General features: G+C 46.7%; 1 protein-coding gene across 3 annotated transcripts; it reads right to left on the bottom strand.

Annotated features, from left to right (window-relative positions):
• Positions 1-44: 44 nt before the first annotated feature.
• On the bottom strand, positions 45-13,222 carry C12.2 (von Willebrand factor A domain-containing protein c12.2). Of its 3 annotated transcripts, XM_071712152.1 has the most exons (19): positions 12,844-13,222; positions 12,653-12,733; positions 12,141-12,550; positions 11,877-12,041; positions 6,392-6,550; positions 6,093-6,323; positions 5,791-6,003; positions 5,469-5,629; positions 5,108-5,390; positions 4,337-5,035; positions 3,871-4,251; positions 3,640-3,791; positions 2,994-3,423; positions 2,166-2,920; positions 1,629-1,939; positions 1,240-1,491; positions 755-1,149; positions 428-666; positions 45-330 (listed from the first exon to the last, which is right to left on the bottom strand). In XM_071712152.1, the coding sequence occupies exons 1-19, from the start codon at positions 12,950-12,952 to the stop codon at positions 213-215; spliced, it is 5,544 nt and encodes a 1,847-aa protein (XP_071568253.1). In that variant the 5' UTR covers positions 12,953-13,222; the 3' UTR covers positions 45-212. The 3 variants fall into 3 exon arrangements, with proteins under 3 accessions (XP_071568253.1, XP_071568255.1, XP_071568254.1); XM_071712154.1 differs by lacking the exons at positions 11,877-12,041; positions 12,141-12,550; positions 12,653-12,733; positions 12,844-13,222 and adding an exon at positions 9,226-11,863; XM_071712153.1 differs by lacking the exons at positions 11,877-12,041; positions 12,141-12,550; positions 12,653-12,733; positions 12,844-13,222 and adding an exon at positions 9,231-11,863.
• Between the last annotated feature and the right edge of the window lie 301 nt (positions 13,223-13,523).

Raw genomic sequence — 13,523 nt, 5'->3', positions numbered from 1 at the left:
TTCACCCTGAAGCTCTGTGCTCGTATATTAGAGAATTTTTAAAAGACATTTACAAATTTTTATTTACAGAAATTTACAATAATTTTATAAACGTGATTGTGTTATATAAAAGCATGTATCTCCAGAAAATGTGTACTAAATAATTCTCTAATAACTATAAACAAAAGGACGCCGTATTTTCCTATGTAAAATTCAACTAATCATCAATCACATTAAGTCGATCGTGTTGTACTTAAAACCGAAGCAGCAAAAATCTGCTGCAGAATTCGTGGTATATTCTTAAGATCCATGCACACAAACGCGCGACCAGAAGGCATCTTCTTCATCAATCTAAAAATAATACAAGTGTTTTAATTAGCACCGATCGATAGGATTAAGAAAAGACGAGTAACAAGACGGTAAATTTTTATTATCGTTAAAACTATACCTGGTCGCTTGATCACCCAACGATCCAATAAAAATAGCGTAGGAATTCACGTCCGCATTGGACGTCAATAATTTTGCGAATCGTGCAGGAGAGATCCCGTAACGCTCTAGATTCGCATCCGAGAGTACAACTACGATTGATTCGTCGGAATCCTCTTTCGCCAGGCTCGCAATTGCATGCTGCGTCGCCTGCAATGTATTATCGCCGGACATGCAAAATTGCGAGTGAGCGTGCATCGTCTGCGAAGATAAATAATCGCTCGTTAATTAAATCGCACGGCTTATCCTTTCACGAGAAAAGAAAAACGACAGAAATGAATCTACTCGCCTTAATCACCTCCAGCCTTCGTTTATTGTCCGTCGGCGGTTGCGTGCGATCGACAAAGACAATACGGTAATCGTCGCCGGAATGGCCGACAATGTCGTATTGAAATTTACCCTCGTAACCGCTGAAAGCCTCCATTACCATGACACAGGCCTCCAACTCGCGATCCAGCCGGCCGTCGTAGCCGTTGAACCTGTACATGCTGCCGGACACGTCCGCGACGAGTTTCAATCGTTTCGGTTTCAATTGCGGCGCGCCGATCTCCGGCTCCTTCTCCGCCCGGCGCCGATAGATCGTCTTCTCGCCGGTTAATCCCTCGATTAGCTTCGTATCGTCCAGCTCGCCCGACGTCTGATGCCTGCACCATTGCCGTTCGTTGCTCTTCGCCTGCAGCGTACCTATAAATGGCATGCGAGCGTGCGATACGCGATAAGGAACGCCGACTTCCATAAAAGCCGGATTCGCGGGGACGCTTAGGAGACGCTCACCTAATATGACCCTCAAGGCCTGCACCTGATTGTGAACCGCGTCGCTGAACTGAGCGTACAGCTTGTGGTCGTACTCGCTCATTTTTATGTCCTTGAGCCGCTGCTTGAATGCGCGGAGGCCCATCTCGCGAGCGGCTTTCTTTATATGCTCCGGCACCGCGTTCTTCTCCTCGTCACTGAGTTGATGTACAGTGTGTCCAGCGTCCAACCGATACGGACCTCCCTTTCCGCCCAAACCCGCTGTATCTCTGCCTAAAATATAATTTCACGCGTATCCTATTGCAACAGTTGTTGATGATCAGACACAGGAGATAATATTTTAGTGCGACAACGTGTAATTTCCCTTTAGATTTTATCCTGTTCGTTATCTCGTTTGAATATACCCGTACCTCCGGTTCCCCCGGCCCAAGTGTTACCGCCCACGTGCGGTTCGTTATTCTTATCGACCCTTCCGTGTTTCGGCCCGCTGACATCCTGCCCCGAATACCTCTCTTTCGTGATCTGCATCTTCTCCTCGTCGGCGCCTATCATTTTACGCCACGCACCTAACGACTTTTCTATATTCGTGATTGATGTCTCCCATAAACGGACGCAGCCACCGGCGTCTATTGTGACGAGACCTTCGTTCGACGTAAGTGACGCATAAAGCGGAAGGTCCTTCGCATACAGCCACTGTGTCAAGGGCGAGACGCTAACTGGTCTGCATAAAAGAGATTTAATGATTTTTCTCAGTTGTTCTATCGGAAAGGAATATGCGCAATAACAGCAGAGACATATACGACATATCAATATTATCTTTCAAAGACAATAAAAACGTGAATAAAGTTCTACAACTCTCATATTTCATATAGCATCATATTTCATTTTTTATTTTAATTTATTTAATTTTTCCTTAAAAATTTAATGCTTGTTGCGAATTTACTTACTCCGGGATAGGTATGTATCGCAGCTTGTGATTCACCGTGTCGACTATCTCTAAGTAACCGGAAATTCCCGTGTGCTTCGTGTCCTTCGGATAAACCTCATCGGGTACCTGATTCGGCGAGATCGTTCGGATCACCTGGCCGTTCTGCGTAACAATAGGCGTTATGAAGCTGCGCGTTCTTCCTCTCCTCGGCCAGAAGTGCAGCTCGTTGGAGCTGTCCAAATCGGGGAAGCCCGTCGCTATGCCGGCGTACGTATTATCGGTCACCAGGAGTCTATTCGGGCAGTCTATTTTCTGCTGAAGAGCTTTGCTCAGCTCCGTTTTGTGCAGGCTGCTCCTGCCGCAATTCAAGACACTGCCGGTCTTCAGATCGACGCTGTTAGACTCGTCCAACTCGCGCAGCACGTACGGGCACGGATCGGAATCCGAGGATTTCGTAAGAATGTACTTATCCTTCGACGCGTCCTGAATCAACCACTTCCCGTCGGACGCGAGTAAGACCGATTCGATGTTGCACGGCAAGCTCATCGAGTAAGCGCACATGCTCTGCAAATTGATAACTTCGAGTTTGTCGTGGTCCTGCGTGTACAAAACGATCAGATTATGCGACGGGAGTAGATCCGCCTTCATCTTCCACTGAAAATTTTTGCTCCTGAAGGCGTTCGATATCCTGTCGCTGGCGGTATCCAGAAAGGACGAAAACTGCAGTTCTCGAATCGAACCCTCGTTTACGTTTACCACGAGTATAGAATTGCTCTAAAAACGATCAGATCCGATGAACGCTATTACGAGGGAAAGGGAGGGTTTGCGTTACTAACATACTACTTACAGTTTCTTCGTGAACTAAAACGTTCCCGAGATTGTCGACCGCGATGCTGTAAAACGGCATATTGCCCCTGACGGGGCTGATCAAACCTTGCAGCGACGTTTCGCGAATCTGCTCGGACTCCGGCGTCATGCTAAATATACTCAGGGGATTCGAGGTGAGAACGTGTATTCTGTCGTCCGTGCCATCCCCTTTACTTCCATTCGCGACCGCTAAAGCGGTCACCGTGCTGTTTTCGCTAATGGGTAGTGTCCAGTAACTCTGGAGTTCCGTGAACCAGGCCGATCTGGCTTCAACTCGATCCAGAGTTCGATCGTTTTGCGCCGGAAATGTCGGCGATTTCAACTTAACGTACCTTTCCTGAACGGGCATATTTTGAAACGTGCTCAGAACGTTCCAACTACCACAGATCTTCATCTCAGGCAAAGGTATTCTGCAATGGAAAAGGGGAAAGGACATTGTACGCGTGTGAAAATCGATATTTCGTATCTTTATTTTTCTCGTATTTTCATTTATTACGTATAACAATAGGTTCATCATAAAATTGATAAAGTACAAAATTGTCCGAATTAACTATATTTTTCTAATGTGCTTGTGTGTTTATATATTTTACAAAATACTTAAAGAGAGTACGTAAAGATTAGCTTACTCCTTAGCTAAGGCAACATTGGTTGGACTCGTTCCAACGGGAATTCCGTGCTTATGGAGCACGGTTACCAAAGTGTCGAATATTTCCTGGCTATATCGATCAAAATCGAAGACGTTACGCACTACGGTACCCAACGGTTCGTTCGGAAATTTCTACAACATTATTAAAAAGTGTGTCACCAATTACATCGTCACTGATCGATCATCCTGAAAGATCCTCATATTATCTTACCTCTAGATGTTTAACTAAGTTAACCACCTCTCGGGTCGAATAAGGATACGAGACTAGGCCTTGGTCGGCCATACTTCTCAGCTCGCCGAAAGCTCTCACTAATTTATGTATCGTCCGCTCGTCTATGTGCGGACCGTACTGCTTCAGGAGCTGAATCTCGCTTCGAATACACGGATTGTCGACGGAATGCGTGCTGAACAGGTCTCCCAGAGCGCCGAAGAAGTCATTGCCCAAAAACGGGAAACCCGGCCTGTTCGCCAACACGATCATCCTAAAGTCCGGGTGCATCGGTATGCTGTTCGCACTGCTGGCGTTCCCGCTGGCACGGGGAACAATTCGTCGACCGTCCGACAGAATCATTTCGCCCGATTCCACGAGGGTCTGAAAATGACAGGAATCGTCTCGCGATTCACGACCGACAAAGTGTTCGCGCCATAATGGCTCCGCTATAACGTCGAGTACGTACTTTCAATATACACGTCACATGCGTGGGCGCTTTGTCCGCCTCGTCGACGACGAGGACGTGGCCCAGTTTAACGGCCTGCACGAGCGGCGAGTCCTCGTAAACGACTTTGCCGTCCCTGACCATCGGCTGCAGGGTCAGAGTTTGCACGGTCGTGTCGCGGTGCAGCTGAATGTACTCGCGCGGCCGGTTCAGCAGCTGCAGCAGCCGGTCCACGATCTTGTTCTTGCCGACGCCCTGATTGCCGACCAGCAGGAAATTCTGTCCCAGACCGAAGTCCTGCAGCAGTCGCTCCAAGAGCGCGACGTGCTCCGGCACGTCGTAGAACACGATGTCGGGTACTTTACTGAGCGCCGCGGTACGATACCGATCTACGACCGTGTCACCGATCCTAACGGAGTCTTCCGTAACCGAGCACTCGATCGCCGAATCCACCGTGGACTTGGGCGGGACGATGCCGAGGCGACGGCAGGAGTCCTCGAGAGCCTCCTTCGCGATCGTCGGCAAGAAGCGCGCCAGACACGCGCGTTGCACCGCGTTGTAAGCGTCGTCGCATCGAAATCGATGCATTCGCTCAGCGATTCTCAAAAGCTGTCGAGTGCTGAGCGATCCGGCGAGAGACAGTAAGGTCGGATCGTTGGACGAACGTAAGACATGCGCTAATTCTACGATACTTAGCAACGCTTGGCTAGGTTCCCCAAACTGCAAAGAAAGTACTCGATAAGAATCTATCTGCGATCGAGGATGCATCTATACAAGCTTTCCTGCGATCACCTTTGACCGAATGATGTGAATCTCCTCGCGTTTGCCGAGCGGCCTCATCTCGTGGAAGAGGAATAAACTGAGCAGCTCGGAATTCAACCACTGACCGGACGAGCTATTGATGACCGGCGGCTCGGCCAAGGCTATCAGCCTGAAGGCGGGATGGATTCGCAGGACACCGCGGTCGCGCATCTCCTCGTCGGATCTGTTATACTCTTTCTTTATCTCGTCGTAACGATCGGCTCGTATGAGCCGCTTACCATCGTGCAACTGGAGCTCCCGATCGTGAACTAATCTATGGGCAAACGCGGTCGCGTTATCATCGCTTGTGAATCCGCTTGTTAAATACCACGAACCGCGAACGCGATTTTACCTGTGCAGTACACCTAAGGTGCTAGAATGAATCCTGTTGATGCCGTCCAGCACGGCCAGTTTGCCGTGGAGGGCCGCGTCGACCAGCGGCGAATCTCTCCAGACCGTGTCGCCGTTAAGCGACGTGGTCCGTTGTTGTATCAGGTCCCTGGAAGTCATATCCTAAGGAAATATTTCAATCGTTTCATTTCTCGGGCGAACTGCGCCGCGATCGCAGGCGCGACTGGTCTTTCTAAGTTGGAGCTGAGATCGTTTCTTGCTCCTCTTGCGAACGAGAGCGCAAATCGGAAATTAGCGGGTACTCTCGCGAAAGGTAGACTTGCCTGATAAAGCACTATTGGCTCCACTTGATACCCTAATAAATCGGCGAGCCGTCGGACGGTGGTGGACTTGCCGCAGCCCTTCGGTCCGATCAAGCAAAAGTCGGACGCCAAATGAGATTCCAGCATGCTCGCCAACAAATTATTCTGATAATTAGTCTCTATATAATAATCGTTGTTCGCGCCATTAGATAATTGGCTCGTGCCGCGGGGAACCTATTCGCAAAATAGATTTCGGATACTTACAATAAGCAGCGTTGATTAATAACGTAGATACAATGCGAATCATTAATTATACAGCTTACGTGAAAACTTGTTTTCGTATTATCGCGTTTTATGCTGATCTCCAAAGAATCGTCAGCTTTCTTGGTAACGTCTACTTTACTAGTAACGGTACGCTCCGTTTTGGAATCGTTCAATACGCTAAATGTTCCAAGGATATCCTTGACGGCATTCTGACCCTCTTTACCCAAAAATAGTTTGTACGGGTAGAATCTATAGAAAATGTCATACACCAACAAGTCGGGATTTTTGTCCTAAGCACAAACACGCGAAATTAGTATAAAAATAACGACAAGGTGCCTGCGGTATCCTAGAAATTTACCATAATTAAAGCGGCCGACGGCAAATTGTCCAAAGGAAAATCTGGCAGGCCTATGGTGACAGCTTCTTGAGTAATTAATGCGTGAGCGCATGATAACAATTGCGACAATTTTCCAGCGTCGACGTTCGGCGTTAAGTTTCTCAAGACCTCGAATTGTTCCTTAAAAATCAAATCTTGATATATGGTACCTCGATATCCCCAAAAATACACTAAAATTTAAATAAATTATCTAGCACACTCTGTAGCCTTCTATTTTCTTACAGAACGAAAGTATCGATACTGTCAAATATAATTATATTTAACTATATCACTATATTTAACAACCAGCCAGAAGATGCAATCGAGTTTTCAGTCATTAAGCCAGCAAGTGAACAACTTATGCTTAATATCGTTACGCTCGCGGGCAACTGATAACAGCCTGATAACATTTCTCGCGCTCGAGCATCGCAGTAGTCACCCGGCTGACGAAAGTTCGCAACTCGGAAAGTTTACAGGGCTGTTGCTGGGCGTAATTTATTTAACGTTACTTAACGGTCTATCTGCAGTGCGTTGAACTACTAGAATTCGGTGCGGAACTATCTTCTCATTACTTCTCCGCCTTCGTCGGCATAGCTGGCATCCGAGGGAGAGGGAAAGGGAGAGAAAGACAGAGAAGAACCGACGGAAGCGTGCACGTGAGGAATGTTATGTACCGCGATTCGGTACGAAACGGTCCTCCTTCCGAGAGAGAGTGATTAACACCGAGAGCTTTCCAACGTTGCGCGCCCGAGCACCGAGTGAATAACTACCACTCGGCACGGAAGCCGTGCCGAGAGATATCCGCCCACCCTCGGAATTTCCATCGAAAACTTTCAATCGGCCCGAGTTATAATCTCGAGCCCTCGATCGGCCGTAATTGCGGCGTTGGCGGAAATGTGGTTTTCGTGACTCGTCCCCGGCACCCGCCGCAAAAATAGAAGAGAATCAATTTTCGGTCGAAACGTTCGGTAACTCCCTCGACACCGCACGTACGGTTATTACGCACGTCGCAGCTCCGCTCGTCGTATTCCGGTATTTCCGGTTACCTGCCCTTGTCAAACATCACGTCGATTTCGAGGCGGATGAATAATAAATGATCGACGACCGATTCGCGGTATCAGTCGCGAATTAAAATGCGAGCTTGTTGTTAACCGTGAAGCCCGAGCTCGGAAAAGTTCGCAGTCTTGTTTCATAGATGTGTCACCGGGCTATCAGGACGTTAACTGGCTTATTTCGCAAACACGCGATTCCCCATTTCCAGCAATTTCCAAGTTCAATGCACTCGCGTCGGAGATGAAGAATATCGTATTTATTATCGGATAAAAGACTGTCATTATTTCAACAGCGATATTTTTGCAACTTTAGACTTTACTTTGCAGAAATGTAATAATATAACTTCGGTGTATATTTAGGAAATGCGGCTGGTTCTAAAGTTACCCTAACTATTGCTGTGTTATTCAAGTATTCACGTATCTACCACGCGTGATAAATAACTGCGAATGGATCACGGTAGACTCGGGTAGACTTAAATTATGGCAACATTTTTTCCGAAGGACATCCATCAGCAGTAAAGTCAAACTTCTATTTTAATACGCCGACTTTCGCGATGATTGATTATTAAACGATGATGCCGTGTATGTAGAAAATAGATGTCCGCGCACCCCTTTCTCCACCAAGTTTTATTACTCTGAAAATAGACGCCGGGCATATTATAGAGCTGTCTTTTGTGCGATTCCTAAACACGCCGCTCTATTATTTTCGTTTTCCATTGTAGCGATTGCAATTTCGCGGAGGTGGCATATAAGTCAACGAAGTCACGAGCAATGTTACATATAATCCATGTAAAACGCAAGGCTAACTCCGATCTAATCCGAATAATATTACGTAACGTATAATCATAAATAATAAAATTTAATAAAGTAATAAAATATATAATTTTTCGTTTTTCTGTTTCAAGCAAAAATTGAGAACAAAAAGATAAGGTCGCACTCTTCTTGGGATTAGAAACAAATGACTAGAATATAATTATAATTTTACATCTATGACGCAAATACTCTACTTCTATAAATTTTTTTAATTTATAAAAAAATTTTTAGAAATTTTCCAAAAAAAATATTTAATTAGTGAAAGAATCGTAATATAATTTATAATACTTTAATACTGTAATAATTTATAAGTTAGCATTTTAGTTATAGTGACTCTATTTAAATTAAAACCGTCTATAAATTATCTGTGAACTCTCTGACATATGTGTCTCTGGGTTCGTTTCTGCGCGTGACAGCAATTTCTACCGGGCAAGCAATATGTACTCTACGCTTCGTGACGGATAATATTCGTTTCACGAGAAATGGTTTAAATACTCCATGCCGTGTAATTATTTTGAAGTTTTAAATGATCTTTTCTATGAGTTTATTATTAACTGAGTTCTATTCAGTTTCCGACCGACGTAAAACAAGGCGATGTCTCCGTCGACTCCAATTCTCTCGACAGACAATAACGGGCTCGCGACACGGCTCCGGATTAACTCTCAACGAAAATGCTATCTATCGCAGAATGTCAAGATGTATCGCAAAGTTAAACTGAAAGGGAATTATACAGTATAACTTTTTTGTCAGCTCGTTAAACATTAAATAATAAAAAAAATTTAGCAACAGAATTATCCAAGAGTTTTTTTTCATAATAAGCTTGCATTGATTCGAAAGTTTGAATATTCGGACACTCTTTTGTGCATTTAAAAATTGTGGATGTATAATAATTATTTAATCAAAACTTATTTATAGAAATTTATAATTTTGTAGTTATAATTTAATAAATACCTTACATTTTTGCAGCACCACGTCATGTTTCGCGTCTCGACAAACGTCATAAAATGCACGAGGTCTTTAGCAACAATAATTGCACATTGTCACTTAAAAAAAATGAGCAAACTGTTTATTAAATATCGTTGATTACAAATATTCGCTTCGTTTCTTTTCCCATCCGCGCTGACAAATAAAAACTCACAACGCGACATCGAGGCAGGTGACGGTAAAAAGAATGTCAGGCGCAGTTGGAACGATGACACACACGAAAATGGGAACGCGCGTTTGACCAGTCTATCATTCAATCGCAGGCCAGGGATTCCAGCGAGGACGTCCGTTTCTCAATGGAATTGAAGCTCGGCATGACGATGTGCAGCTGCAGACGGCCAGGCGGGGACCACACGGCCGACCGATCGTTCCCCGATTCATCATCGTTCCTCAAATCGGACTCCTCCGCGCTCGTAGCTCGCGTCTTCGAACCGATGCTCTCCTCCCTCCGAACTCCGTCCTCTTCCGTCTTATCTTTCACCCTGGATAACCGCTTCCGAGCAAACTTCGTCTCGCACTCCAATTTTAAGTTCTTCTGCAGTTTGTAGTTCTGCACGACTACGCGCTCTCTCTCCGTGAACATCGAACCCTCGCGCGTCTGGGAGAGATGTCTCCTCCTCCTGGCGGCAGCACCCCATCGCCGATCCTCTCGGACTCTTGAATTCTCTTCCGACTCGGTCTCAAGCTCGTAGTCCTGCGCTCTCCCGGAAAGGTCCAGCCACTGTAACACCCTCTCGGACAACGGATTCCAATGCGCGTCCGACGGTCTATCGGCTTGCTTGTATTCCGTCATAGTGGAGAACGCGTCTCGCTGCAAGCGCAACGATTGTCCGACGCTGTTGCAATCGAAGTTCTCGCTCGTCGGAAACGTCGTTTCTTCATTTTCTAACGTTTGATAACTCACGCGGTCCTCGTCCAACTTGTCGTTCACGTATATCTCCAGGAGACCTCCGGCTTTCTCGCTGCACATCCTCGTGCAGGGTGGAGCCGATTGTCTGCGCACGATCCTCGGCGGGATCTTGCTGTCCGGAAAATTCTTCTCCACCACCACGTGCAGATTCATGAAGCAGCTGTTCAAGCGATCCAGTCTGGTCTCGGCCTGCTGACGTTTCGCGGGGAAACTCTTCTCCATGGACGTTCGCGGATGCCGACGTAGCCGCGGATTAACGACGACGGGATCGTCAGGTGATAGAACAGCGTGACGCATACCGTCCACCCAGACGGTTCGGACGAACAAAGGCCTCTCCGATGATGCCCATATAGCCGGCATAACGCGATACGATGTGCGGAAGGGTATTAATAATTACCTCGAGCGGTAAATAAATAACGTTTCAAGGTCCGATAAAAAAAGCTTAGCGTTTTCTATGCCCGGTCAATTTTATTTCAGGATTCAATAACGTTATATCTCAACACTGCGCAATAGATAACTGTAATATTATATTAAAATTTTGTATGTATTTAGTATATGATTTATCTACCGCGTTTTTCGGAATATAAATTGACGGTGGTAAAAAAAAACGATAAATCAACGCAGTTGACATTCCTTCAATATCCTTTAGTAATAAATAAACGAGGGTACGCGGATGATATTGTCACGGCACCATCTCGCAAAAAAATTTCTTCTTCTTCTTCTTCTTCTTTAATTCTGATCGGCACCAGGTGGAAGCGATCACCTGGCCATCAACGGCAAAAAATTTCAAACGAGCGAGAGCAATTGCGATCTAATTACATTCGTGACGTCGCGACAGACGTTACCGCGCTGTCGAACTCTGCGCCGGGACTTGGAGAACCGACGGCTTCCCGGCTTGCCTCCTTTAATACGTATAAGCTCGTTCGAATCCCGACGTATCGACTCGCGGGCGTACACGGGGAGGACAGGTAGAGTTTCGACTGCCTGGGACACGCGATCCGAGCCGCGCGATGCCTGTGGCCATGGCGCAGCCACGAGCCCGCGTTTATATGCGAACGAGAGGAACACCGGAAGGAAGGGATGGGACAGAGTGCCCCGCGCGGAGGGGTTCCGTGACGACCTCCGCACCCCATGCCTAATGGTACGCCACTCCCGGCCCCATAAATCAGGCGAAAGTTTCGCCTGAGTAATATCCACGCGCGCAACCGTCTCCTTCGAGACGCGCGAGCGGATAGTTTTACATACGACATTCCCTTAGAATCCCCTCTTTCCTTCCCTCCCCCGTTGAATTATCCAAATTGTTGCTTCCTCGTACTTTTATCGTAATAGTTATACATCTGATAGCCGAACGAGACTGAGAGCATAATTGAGACATAAATCAGACTCCCCGTGTCCCTTAATTGTCGGGGAGGCAATTTTAATAATGAGCCCAGGCAATCGTACGAATACGTACAATCGCGAATTACCGCGACCAAGTTTTGATGAAGCCGCATCGCTATGCAATCAGAAACTTGTTTAATGACTTTTCTAAACGTTTACTTCGACTCCGCGCGCGATACATCCTGGAAAGGTGACACCGGTACGTTCCGCGTAACGTTCAACATTGCGACGCTTCTTGCGGAACGACACGCGGAATCTACTCGGTTTTATTCCTCTCTGGCCGATCACGTTAATCTTTTTAAAGTCACGCGCACTCGGGTATACTTACCTCGAACTTCGGCGGCGGAATGTGACGCGCCTGGAACCTAGATCTGAGAGGGGGATCCAGCGGGTGGCCAGGATATCGCGGTGACGGTAGGCCTAATGCTATTACTATAAAATCTTCGCTGACCCGCACGAGACGCCACTTGTCCAACTCCGCCTGAGTGTGCATCTGAAAATAAATTTACAAATAATTAGGAGTAGTAGCTTAGACATAGCTTCGCAGAAAGACATCAACGAAACCCTAAGTAAATTGCAGGTAGATTAGTACCTTCAACAATTTGTCGTAGCGGGACGCCGGAATGAGAAATCTACCGTCCTCCAAATGCATTTCGCGATTCTCCAATAAATTATTTAGCACGGGCAACACATTCCGCTCCGCCTTTTCCACACCTTCGATCAAGAGAACTCGCCCGTTGGTCGCGGCCCTCACCGCGCTCTGATCGTGATAGTACGCGGTGCCGCTTTTGATCTCTCGCCTCTGCTTCAAGTCCGCTTCCGTCGTGTCGCGGGTAAGCGCGATGAACTCCAATTCCCGTCCAGTCAGCTCCAGGTAGGCGAGCGCGAGCTCGCGCCTTCGCATACCCGGCCCGCCCATCAGAAACATATCTTGTCGCAAAACGTCCTTCTGCAGCATCCATTTTAAATGCCTCAGCGCCTCCTGAGAGTGGGTGTTTAACACTGTTAAAAAAGAATAAAACAGCAGCGCGTTAAATGTAGCTCTTAACGATCTACTGACTGTAAACTTGTGAGCCTCTAAGCGGCAAAGCCTGCGACACTAACAGTATTTTCTTGGGACGTATTCCGGATTGCTCGCTGGCCTCACTTCCTTCGATACGTCAGCGATAGTGACGACTACGTTCTCTGAAAAAAAGAACAAAGATTAAATGATTACGCCCACGCACTGTCAAAAAAAAAAAAAGAAAACAAGACAGCAACGAATCATCAGGTAAAGTTAGTCGCCGCGAGCTCACCTGATTTACAGCGTACGAGCGACGGCAGGTTAGACCAGAGCCTGCCGGATCGCTCCAAGATTCGACCCGCTGTCGATGGACAGCGAGAATTCCGCAGGACGGACAACATCTCGGGGCGGTCTCTCAGATCTCCTTGAAATACATGATGCGCAGCGGCGTCCTGCGAACGCGATTTAAATGGAACAGATGACGGGCGTCCGACGAGTCGCCGCAGAGTGCTCCGAAATAATGACAGTCCGTCGGTCGAATCTCGAGCACGTTATTTCTTCTTTTTCGACGCACTTCGAACGGAAATGAGGAGTCTTGTACGGACTTGGCCACTTGGACGGACGTCACGCTCATCGAGATGTTTGGAAGACATAACCAAGCTGATCGCCGACACCGAGCGATCACGTGGTTGCTCGAGATTGCATGAGCCATGAATCAGCACACGCGCCAGTCAGCTGATTCCATTCCAATCGCTCTCTCTCTGCTCAGTGCTCTTTGTGTCCGACGATATCCGTGTGGTGTCCGTTTGAATTAAGATAAATTTATAGATATATTTTCTCTGATTATGTAGTCAATCCATTAAATCAATCCATTATGCAGTCATTGGTCTAAAATAAACTGCCTGCACCCGTATCTGTATTATTTTCTGTTTTTAAACTTAAAATATGGTTACACCTTCAATTTTGAAGTTA

Source organism: Temnothorax nylanderi, unplaced genomic scaffold, assembly GCF_030848795.1.
Source record: "Temnothorax nylanderi isolate EJ_2023f unplaced genomic scaffold, tnyl_v1.0 TNYL_tig0106_pilon, whole genome shotgun sequence".
Taxonomy (NCBI): domain Eukaryota; kingdom Metazoa; phylum Arthropoda; class Insecta; order Hymenoptera; family Formicidae; genus Temnothorax; species Temnothorax nylanderi.
Note: the sequence above shows the minus strand (reverse complement) of the source record. Positions and strands in the feature narration are given on the sequence as shown.

Coding starts and splice junctions, on each gene's coding strand:
- C12.2 (XM_071712152.1), bottom strand. CDS start 12,952: ATGTTGTCCGTCCTGCGGAATTCTCGCTGTCCATCGACAGCGGGTCGA. Junction 6,551..11,876: donor TTCCGCCGCCGAAGTTCGAG/GTAAGTATACCC, acceptor TTGATTTTTAAG/GAACAATTCGAGGTCTTGAG. Junction 331..427: donor TTGGGTGATCAAGCGACCAG/GTATAGTTTTAA, acceptor TATTATTTTTAG/ATTGATGAAGAAGATGCCTT.